The sequence below is a fragment of the Gigantopelta aegis genome, chromosome 4 (genome assembly GCF_016097555.1).
Source record: "Gigantopelta aegis isolate Gae_Host chromosome 4, Gae_host_genome, whole genome shotgun sequence".
Lineage (NCBI taxonomy): Eukaryota > Metazoa > Mollusca > Gastropoda > Neomphalida > Peltospiridae > Gigantopelta > Gigantopelta aegis.
This window is the reverse complement of record NC_054702.1, coordinates 111,488,479-111,500,356: the sequence shown is the minus strand read 5'-3', so window position 1 is coordinate 111,500,356 and position 11,878 is coordinate 111,488,479. Positions and strand designations below refer to the sequence as shown.

The window sequence follows — 11,878 nt, the reverse complement described above, 5'->3', positions numbered from 1 at the left end:
TCGTTGTGGCATGCATTCCGCGCTCGTCTCGACATGAATGCGGTAGGTATAACTATCTTATGTATGACACTATTACTAGATCGCACTCGTTGTGACATGCATTCCGCGCTCGTCTCGACATGGATGCGCTAGGTATAACTATCTTATGTATGACACTATTACTAGATCGCACTCGTTGTGGCATGCATTCCGCGCTCGTCTGGACATGGATGCGCTAGGTATAACTATCTTATGTATGACACTATTACTAGATCGCACTCGTTGTGGCATGCATTCCGCGCTCGTCTCGACATGGATGCGCCAGGTATAACTATCTTATGTATGACACTATTACTAGATCGCACTCGTTGTGGCATGCATTCCGCGCTCGTCTCGACATGGATGCGCTAGGTATACGCGTTCAATTATAACACGACTTTAGCGGCAGATGCTGTAATCGTACTACATTAAATATTGTATACAGCAGATACGGTGCCAATCAAGTACTGTATAGGCGAAATATATATGCTTAAAATAAATGCTTACGCTAAATATATATATGCTTAAAATAAATGTTTAAGCTAAATATATATGCTTAAAATAAATGCTTAAGCTATATATATATGCTTAAAATAAATGCTTAAGCTAAATATATGTATGTGCTTTTTTAAATAATGTTAAAATTAAAGTGTGTTTTGTTTAAAGACACCACTAGAACACATTGATTAATTATCATCAGAGGAAACCTTCTGCATTTTTTCATCAGCATCAAGGGATCTTTTATATGTACTTTCTCACAGACAGGAAAGCCTTTGACCAGTTGTGATGCACTGGTTGGAACGAGAAAACCACCAATCAGTAGAATGGATCTACCGAGCGGCTCGATCCAGCGACGCAAGCAACTCAGGCGAGCACTCCACTGACTAAGCTAAATGCCGTCCCCTTAGTTAAATAAAGGCTAAAGGCTTTATACCCAGTGAGGTAATGTATAGACTGTACAGCTAAAACATACTACGCTAGTCATAGATTGTTTAACCCAGTGAGTACTACAAATCCGACACTATCATTCCACTTCAAACGTATTTAGACAAAGCGTAGACAAGATACGTTTTTAGACGTAGCCTAGTGGAAAAGCGCTCGTCGTATGCGCAGTTGGTCTAGGATCGATCCCCGTCGATGTGCCCATTGGGCTATTTCTCGTTCCAGTCAGTTCCCCACAACTGTAACAAAGGCTGTGATCAATGCCTACTATACACACAGCCAATCGAAAAGTGAACTCCGCGGAGTGGAAAGCAAGGTTCCTGTTTAATTATCCATGTGGTCTTTAACCATATGCGCGACGCCCTATGACCGTAATTAAACTGGGTTGAGTGCGTCATTAAATAAAACATTTCTTTGTTTCTTTTTCCATTTACGTTCACCCACGCACTTGACGCGCGTCATATGGGATCGTGGTCTCGATCAAACCACGGTAATCCGGTACGAAATAATCTCTTTACCACATTCCTTTCACTCAGATTACACACACAAATTAAACTAAGACGTCATTAATAGTGAGAACCGATTTCCAAAACAGATACACAGACAAATGCTGTAGTTACGTATCATCTTGTGTACAAATTAATTACACAAAATACCAAACCGTAAGAACAATAGTCACATTTTTATCTTTGTTTATATAGAAGGTGGTGGTGGTGGTGGTGGTGGGGGTGTGTGTATATTTTCATCCTTAAGTAGGTGGAAACAGCACCCCTACACCCGACCCTGGTTCCTACGGGCCTGAATACAACAATACATATACTACAACGATGTATAAAGATACAAGCGCCACTCGAATGGACTTGTAAGACACTACAATTATGTGTTTGCAAAGAAACCATTAAGAGTATATGGATAAGTGCATATAAAAGAGATCTTGCTGCTAATGGAACAAAATGTAGCGGGCTTCCAGTTAGACAATATGTGATAATGACCCAATGTTTGACATTCAGTAGCCGATGATTAATAAAGCAATGTGCTCTAGTAATGTGTCGTTGAACAAAACTAATTGTAACTTTAATTTTGTATAAATGGTAGTTGTTAATTAAGGCATCATTTATATACAGATGACGTCCACTAGCCGGTTGTTATTGACAAGCTGCTTGTTATTTAAGATATCTTTTATAGACAGGTGGTGTTTATACATACTGCCCTCTATATATAGGTGGTTGTCATATCTGTTATATCATGTTTATAGACAGAACTAACAACCGGATTATAACACGTGCATCATTTACTCGAAGTGAATTGTCTCGTTCTCGTAATATTGCTCATAACATGTATACATTAGGCAAAATCATGTAAGTCTCTGGTCAGACCAAAGTTCCACAACTGATGCAGAGATACGGCTTATTCTTGTGAATGGATTGCACAGAAAAGGTGGGTATATTTGATACCGAAATAAGGGGCATATTTAAAGAGAAATCAGAATGCACGTCCTAGTTCATGCGCGATGGAATTTTGATTCCAAATGCGGGTAAAATTACGTCATAGTACGAAAAGCCCGGGAAAAATCGTCATACAGGTCATACAATTAAAAAAGAAAATGTGGACGCGCGAGGGTTAAAATCGACGCGCGTGCTGACCAGAGACCAGAATTTATTTGTTTGGCCTTATTGCTTTAATTTCCAAGAATCAAACAATCCTTTCTTTTGAAATATAATATATTGCTAAGTGATTTGATTTTTGACTCCATTCTTATATTTTAATAAAGTGTGACTTCATTACGTAGTATTTATCCGATTTGGATTTTCAAACTTATGCAAAGTTCTAAACAGTAAGGTGCATCATGTGTATATATGATTCATTTTAACCATATTGAACCATAGTCTCTGATATTTGACTGCATAACAATTTCAGATGTTTGTAACATGATTCATTTTAGCCATTTAAACCATGACTGATAACGATTTTACAGAGACTATATAACATGGTTAATTTTAACCTAAATTTTGAACCATAGTTTCTGACATTTGATTGCATAATGATTTCAGCTGTTTGTAACATTACTCATTTTAACTTTTTAAACCATAACTAATAACGATTTGACCATTTTATAACACGTTTAATTTTAACCTAAAATATGAACAATGGTTTCGCCCCAATATGTCTTAGCAACATCATCGTACGATTTCGATACGACTTTTCCACACGAGCAGGGAGTTGAATGTAAATGATACAGGAGATATATCGATTGGGCCGTGATAGGCGCAGTTCACACAGATGACTAAGAAAAGTGTTTTCTAATCAGTACCATGTGTTAGCACAACAACGGCTGATGATATTAAACAGTGGTTTAAATATACAGCAACGTGGCATTTTGCGTTTATATGTATTGGAGATATAAACGTATCCATACGTACCTACCTCACTACATAATGTGTTTGTTCCATTGTGCTTTTATTTGTTTTGTTTTGTTGTTGTTGTTTTTTGTGGGTGTTTTGGGTGGTGGTGGGGTTGTTGTGGCGTTGTTTTTGGTTTGATTGGGGCGGGGTTGTTCAATGTTGGCTTTGTTTATTTTTTGTCTTAGTTTGTTTTTTAAATTGACAAATTATCTGAATTTCTTTTCCTTGCGTACTTTTAGAATGTATCGTATACCTTTTAGGATTTGTTAAACAGCTTATGTAAATGTTGTTGCTTGTATTTGTATTTGTTATTGTATTGTTAAATTCTACAATAAACTACAATCTTATGGTAGGATTTGATTATAGGGCAGATTACTTCTAAAGTATAACGTTAATTCATTCATTGATGTTCATTTGATGTAGTCCTTATATCCCATTGGGTTCAAGCACGCTATTGTGGGTAGACATCTCAGCTCTACAGTATATCTCTCCATGATAGAGGTAGTGATCTCACACCTCTTCGTTGAGCTGTGTCCTATAAACACAGTGTGTCTTATAAATACAGCTTATAAACACAGCGTGTCTTATAAACACAGCTTATAAACACAGCGTGTCTTATAAATACAGCGTGTCCTATAAACACAGCGTGTCTTGTAAAATACAGCGTGTCTTATAAACACAGCGTGTCTTATAAACACAGCTTATAAACACAGCGTGTCTTATAAACACACACACACACACACACACACACACACCACCACCACCACCACCACCACCACCACCACCACCACCATCTCTCCGTCACATTTTATTCCTACGAGCCTGCTGGTGTTCGAGTGTATGAATAATATAGACAAGGAGAAAACGTTCCTATGCATGTATTACATAATATATATATATATATATATATATATATATATATATATAGTCCGTCCCATTCTCCTAAACAAATGTTTTTTGTAAATATTTTTATTTTTATTTGACGTAAGAAGAAAAGTAAATGTTTGGGAAATAGGAAAAAACCCTACTTGTGTTGGCAATTTAGAAAACAATATGCTCTGAAATAAATAACTTGTAGTAAATTCCATAGTGTGAAAAAGGCGTTCCTTGTGGGAAAGACTATACGGTCTTAAAGCCTAGTTTGACCCCGTGGAAATAGAAACTCAGTTTGGTTACCTACAAACCTGTAACACATCTGGATAAAGTTAGAATACAGGCAATCTGAAGTCCGTGACGTTAAAACGGGAAATAGTCTGTTACTTGTCAGAGGTACGTGCGTTCTTAGAATTATGAAAAATGCTTTAATAGTCTGCACTTAATTGCAATGTCATTGAAGAAAAAATCAAATCGTTTTCAAGAATTGATCTATTGGTCATTCGTGAACATTAAGAGATGATGTACACGATTATGATGTCGCCACACGAGTCACAGATTTCAACCATTTAGAAACTTTACACTTTGTTTGAGGCCACTTTAGTTGCTGCACAGCAACTTTGTTAAGCGAGTACAAGTATATGGAATATCTAGAATGTGTTGCAGGATCAAATACGATGGACCCAGTTCTCAGTGGTCTATTTAGCTAACATGTAAGCAGGTACGAGTATATATAGTTAAGGCACGTGATGTGTGGTTAAATGTCGGGCAGGTTTAAGCTCTGTTTTTGCATGTATGTCTCGACTCCGCATTTCACGTTAACCGACATTCAGCGAAGAAATTCAAGCACAGAATGTTAGACGTCTGACAGATCACCCTCCCTGTTTCCACCATCCAGGCGTCGGCTCAACATTCCCCCAGCCGCACCCCGCCGGTCAAGCGAAACCAGAGTATTCTTGTAGTCAATGGTTACCCGAACGCAAAGAAGTGGAAACCCGGTCGATACTAGGAAGCCATGTTGTTAGGTCAGGTCAGGGCTTACTGTGGTGGATCTACACGTCTAGCAGCCAGGCGCGGCGGTGCTGAAGCGAGCACGTCACACCGGCCCACACGTGGGGCACGACATGCCAGCACGGTCGACAACTACTACAGTACCAGCTAGTCGTCGCTCTCTATGACAGACACTACTAGAGCGCGCCTCTCTCTCTATCAGTAATATGGGTAGGTCGTTTATGATTCTCGGTTTTTCTTTGTGTTTTTGGAGCACACAGGTCACTGGCATGTGTGTGTGTGTGTGTGTGTGTGTGTGTGTGTGTAAAATATGTGTGAAATATTATACATGTACATATGAACGTGCGTGTATATGTCTTTATTCGTATTGTACATATACATATACATACGTTGGTACACGGACACAAATATACATTCATAAAAACACGCTTCGATCCATCCATCCATACATAAGCATGAGTACAGTAATATATACACACACACCATGCACACGCACAACACACACATGCATGTAAAATATATATACGCACACTGACGCATGCATGCACACACGCACGCACGCTCGCACATACATACATACATTTACCATGCGTTTATACCTTTGCGTGTACTAGTCAAACCCGACATACATAAAAATAGATAGATATTCAAACATCTATATATACAATGCATACATACATATTTGGCAAACACTCGAGAATAATAAAGACAAAGCCAGTTTTAAATCGCCCTATATTCTATACGTGAAGCCATTAATATTGATATAATGCCAACGTCTGTCATTTAAATACGATTAAAACACTCTAATGTTACACACATGTAGTTTTACATAACAAAGAGATACGCAGTGTAATAGGAGTGCTCATTTATAGCCAGGAATATCTCACAACAGCTGATTGTTTAGATCAAGTAATTAGCATGTTTAATAGCATTTTACATTACTTACAGTTGTTGGTGTCACACACATTTGGGCACACACACACACACACACACACACACACACACACACAGACACACACATATATATATATATATACACACACACTGACACACATTGACACACACACACACATACACACACATACACACAGACGTATCAAAGTGGTAACACATTGTTAACACGTACGCCGTAGTATTTGCACCGTATTAAAATAACCGTGTGTTTAAATTTCCTGTACTGGTACTTCCAGTTACCATATATCCGGTTCTTGTAACTTGCTATGGAAATTGTGTAATTATTTAATTAATTGTAAGCAGTCAAGAGCAGGTCCATTAAGAAGGTTTAAATAAATGCGTGATACAGAATATAAATATGCGTATATGTGAAAAAGAATCGTGTGTTATTTGCGATTAGTATAAATGCTAAATAAATATTTGTTATAAACGAGAATCAGCGATATATACAAGATCTTAAATAAAGAAAATTTCCAGTAAGCTAACCATACACGAGGTTAGTCGAACACTCATCAGTGAATTAAACCTGGCTTTTTTTTTCTAATCATAACAACGACTGAAAACAAAATCTGGAGTTTAAAAACATTATGACCTGTTGTTATGCTTATTTGTTTTATGCATCTATTCGCATGTCGGGGTTCCTTGGTATTTATGTTGATTTTAAACTAAATATTGACATAAAAGGCTGAGAGACAGAGAAGAAGAAGAAGAAATACATAAAGGATATTATGTCCCTCATAAAACAATTGGTATCATCTATTTTTTTTTTTTATTGTTTGCTTGTTTTACCACTATAATTTCTATATCTCCTCAAGTGATATTTGCAATCTCGTGAGATGATTTATACTTCATTGATTTTGTATCTGTCCCACCGGAAGTGGTTGGATGCATCTTTCTGGAATGCATAAAATATTTTCTCCTGTGGGAATATGAACCTGTGGCAGTCAGTGTTTACTAGTGACTGTTATTTCACTGACACTTTCACATATAACACTCGGTGCTGTATAGCATATTATAATCATTATTCTAATGTCCTTCGTCAAAATATAAATATAATACTAAGGGGCCGCAGGGCGTAACTCTGTGTTAGAATCGAACGACCGCGACCGACTCGGTCCTCTCCCAGTCCTAAACAGTGGCCCACGACTGGTATGTCAAAGGCTTATCATATGGGAAAGTGCATATAAAAGGTTTATTGCAGCTGTTGTACGAACCAGTGTAGTGGTCAAGCCATCGGACTAACAGCCGTAATTTAAAGGTCCACAATCATGGCATATTATTAATACACAGTATATAAAAAAAATACATAAAGATTACATTATTAACCATAAAAACCAAAAATACCACCCCAATTATTAATAAAGCGACTTTTTGTAAAACGCTCGGGAAAAAAACACTGATCCAGTCAATTTGACCCGCATCTGACCTGTGACGTAGCATCAGGTGAATTCCACTCATTCATTAGTAGGTTAGCATGGCGACAGCATGTAATGATTCTTCGGAAAATAGCTAATTCTTATCGGACGTTAAAAACGGGTAAAAAAAAAAATAATTTTTTATTGATACTTCATATATATTGTAAAAGGTATACGTAGATACCAAACAATAGTAAATTACGTTTTTGATAAATGTAGACCTTTAAAAATGCGCTACGGTAATATTCCTTTCATCGGAAATACTGCGGCTTCACCATTCACCCCATTCTCATCGATCTGAATGCGTGTGTGATGCTCTAACAAAAAGGTCATTGTGTCTGTGTTAAATGTGTGTAGCGTGTTTAAAACTATATATGAATAACAAAAAGTACTCCTTTCCTGTCGGGTGACCGCTGAACGGGTTTTTACTAGCCTCAGTATGTCAGCATTAACCGATTTCCGTATCGGGTCATGTTAACCTGCACACTGTATCACACACTCACTTGGAATATTTTCCGTACGTACGTGAAATAGTTTCCTAGAAAGGTCTGTCATAATATCGAATATTAAATATATAACATATTTGTTATTTATAATGAGTTCACTTAACCGTTGTCAAACTTACATGTTAGAAACTTGAACACACTCGTTTAAAACTGCAGTTTCGATACTATTTTTATTACTTAATTTTTAGAATAGATAATTCATATTAGCATACACTGATAGTAAAAATATGAGTGTTTATTAAGAAATGAGCTGTGTGTGTATTTTGCATTAGAAGACGATAGGGGATGGATGTAGTTCAGTCGGTAGAGCGCCCATCTGGCGTGCTTGGGTCGTAGGATCGAAACTTCTCGGCGTACCAATTGTTTTTCCCACTCCAATCAGTTCCCCATGACTACTATCCGCCATGACCATATTTACAGCCAATAGTTTTCAAGTTCTTGGTTGTTTTTGCTTTTTGGGTTTCTTTCGGGGTTTTTTATAAATCAAAACAATGAAAATTATGTACATCACAAGAAAAATTAATGTGAAATTTGCATTTAATAAGCAAGTCATTGGGTATATTAAAAGTCGTGATATACATGCTAGTCAGGGAACCATGGCTGAAATTTTTGGTCAAGGTGAACACTTCTGCTATAATTTCAAGTTTATCATATCAGAAGTTATGAAATGTTGGCCTGCTCTGCGAATTCCATTGCGAACTTTATTTTATATAGGGCACATATTTCATGGGCACCCTAGAATTTCCTAAAACCTGTTTCTATTAAATGTTTCGAAGTGGTTTTATGGAAAGTTGTATCACAAATGGTGCAAAATAACATAATATAATGTTTTAGAGTAGATTAATTAATTATTTTTGTCTTGCAAAAGTTAAAGTTTGTTTTGTTTAACGACACCACTAAAGCACATTGATTTATTAATCATCGGCTACATTGATTTATTAATCATCGGCTATTTGATGTCAAAAAAAAAAAAAAACGCTACATTTTTCCATTAGTAGCAAGGGATCTTTTATATGCACCATCCAACAGCCAGGATAGCACACACCACGGCCTTTGAACGAGAAATGGCCATATGAGCTCACCGACGGGGATCGATCCCACATCGACCGTGCATCAAGCGGGCGCTTTACCACTGGGCCACGTACCGCCCCTTTTTGTTTTGTTTTTTCTTGCAATGACGTAGATAAAAAGCTAGATATATGTATTATTACCCATATGGTTAAAATATCTTGGTGCATATCAAAGTGGTACGTCCCACTAGAACGCCAAGTGGGACGTAACAACTCGACGTCACACGATTGGCTCATGCTATGACCTTGCCGGAACTATTGTTGCTTCACCTTTCATTCATCAGCAGTTTTATACAACTGGATCACACAATACAAGTACAAAACGACATCGCGTTTATTCGAGAGCACAGCACCCGATATATATATATATATATATATATATATATATATATATATATATATATATATATATATATATATATATATATATATATTATATTTTAAGTTTTTAAAGTTATATCATGTAACTATTATAAATTATTGTTCTACAGGTATTAGCTTATAATATATACAAATCAAATTCAATACAAACCTATCGTCTGCTAAATTTTGAAACTACAAAGTCCGGTAAAAATAAATTATTTGGTGAAGATAGATGGGGATCTTACTGGACGTGTCATCGAAATAATCGGACCACTAAATACGTAGCACATATATGTGGTAAACATGGAAATTAGTAAATTACAAGTAACGAAGTTTAGGCTCAGAGTAATATAAGAAACTGTGTCAAGTGTTCCCACCCCGCATACACATTCACCTATCGACTTGCCAGACGAGGTTATTGGTGATTTACTTGCAGATGACATGCTACTTGATAACATTCCGCAAAACGAGAATGACAATGCAAGTGAAAATTGGGCTGACTATATTGAACAGTTAATTTTGTTAATGTAAACAAAAATACATCCCTAAAAACAAAATATGACATGAAAATTCTTAACAATTATTTGACAAAATCACTACAGGAAACCCGAAAACTAGAAACAATCACACCAGAAGAACTAGACTTGATTTTATGCGATTTGTTTATTGATGTCCGAAAACCTAATAGCGTGGAATATGAGCCAAGCATTTTGCGGTGTATTCGATCCAGCATTGATAGATATTTAAAACGTTGCAACTACACCCTGTCAATAATGGTTGATACCCGTTTTTCGAACTCACGCGATGTACTCACTTGTAAACAAAAGTATCTGAACTCCAAGCGAAGTTGACGAACTGTGGGACTCCGCTCAACTTAGTGGGAATACTCCAAAAACAATACTGTAAACACTACGGTGGAACAATACTCTATATTTTGGATTACGGTCAGTACTCCCACACAGGCAGATGACATGTGGTGACGTGTCTCTAAACACTGACGCTGATAATAACGAGTACAACGAACGTCAGAGTTCGTGCGCTATCCGATGGCACTGTATAAAAATATCACCGTTTAAGACCATCCAATTTCTCAGGTCCACAACACCCCTTTTATTTAGCTAGAAACAGCAGATATTTTCCACAAGAGGGTGAATTATGGTAATTTGATGAAAACCATGACACAAGCTGCTAATTTAACTGGACGCAAACGATTCACAGTGCACAGAAAACAATGCTTCAGACTTTTATATGATAATATCTGTGCTCCCACACATATCATGCAGTTGTCAGGGTACAAACGTGTTGCATCGGTCAACACATATGCCAGAATATCAGATGAACAACACAAGGAAATGAGCAACATGCGTGTTTGCAAATCGAAATCTCCTACACGCCCTCCCGCTTCCATACCTGAGCAAAATGCAGTAACTTCGACATCTGCATAAGTTCAAACACACAATCAAATGTTTGGTTCCACTAAATCATCCAGCTTTGATATATTGGGTACATTATTTGCAAGAGCAATAATATATGTTGGCATTTTTAACATCAGTGTCAACACTGGACGTCAGTCGAATGAGTTCGTCCATTCACCATGTTCAAAACGTCGTTGCATCACAATATCGAGTGAATCGGAAACTTCTGATGAAAATTAACTTCATCCTGTATTTTAAATCCATGTATAGAGTTCTGATTTTTTTTTTTTACACAACGTTTCAAATGTTCTCGTAATTTCTCTTACAAAAAGGTTCAAATTCCAAGGACGCACAAACTAGGCTTCGTTGACATTGCGAAAGACTGTCATTTGTTTACAAAGTTCTATACTTCTTTAATTTTGTTAAAACATATATGTATCATGTTTAATGACGACAAAAAAAACCCCCGCAAAGTGTTAGAACTGTTCCTCCATAATGTTTGTTTTCATTAAAAATGCACGAAAATTACACATTTTAATTTGGGACAATTATTTTGTAGTGAACGAATTATGCGCCATACGGCTAAGCACTGATTATCTGTATTATATCACATAGTCCGTTTCTCCAAAAGGTAAACGTTTATTTATTTTGGTTGTTTTAAATTAAAATCAATAATGGGTAATATATTGGGTAGTAAACTCGCTTCCATTTAGTGTCATGTTTATGTCCCTCGTGAAGTAATTTTCATTGTCGCTCGCTTTAAAACTCTTGAAATAATTTTCATTTTCATTCGCTAAAGCTCGTGACAATTGAAAATTATTTCACTCGGCACATAAACATGATACGAAATGGAAGCTCGTTTAATATCCTATAATTACGTTTCCGACGACGTCGGCGACTGTGTCAACG

At 36.8% G+C, this 11,878-nt stretch overlaps 1 protein-coding gene across 2 annotated transcripts in view; it reads left to right on the top strand.

Moving 5' to 3' along the window:
* Window positions 1–5,098: 5,098 nt before the first annotated feature.
* The window catches only part of LOC121371779 (feline leukemia virus subgroup C receptor-related protein 2-like), a 35,690-nt gene continuing 28,910 nt past the window's right edge, over window positions 5,099–11,878 (top strand). Inside the window, exon 1 of one of the 2 annotated variants that reach the window (XM_041497915.1) lies at window positions 5,099–5,456. In XM_041497915.1, the coding sequence (XP_041353849.1) occupies window positions 5,453–5,456 (4 nt within the window). In that variant the 5' untranslated portion in view covers window positions 5,099–5,452. The remainder of the gene's footprint in view (window positions 5,457–11,878) is intronic. The other variant, XM_041497914.1, reaches the window with a different exon arrangement.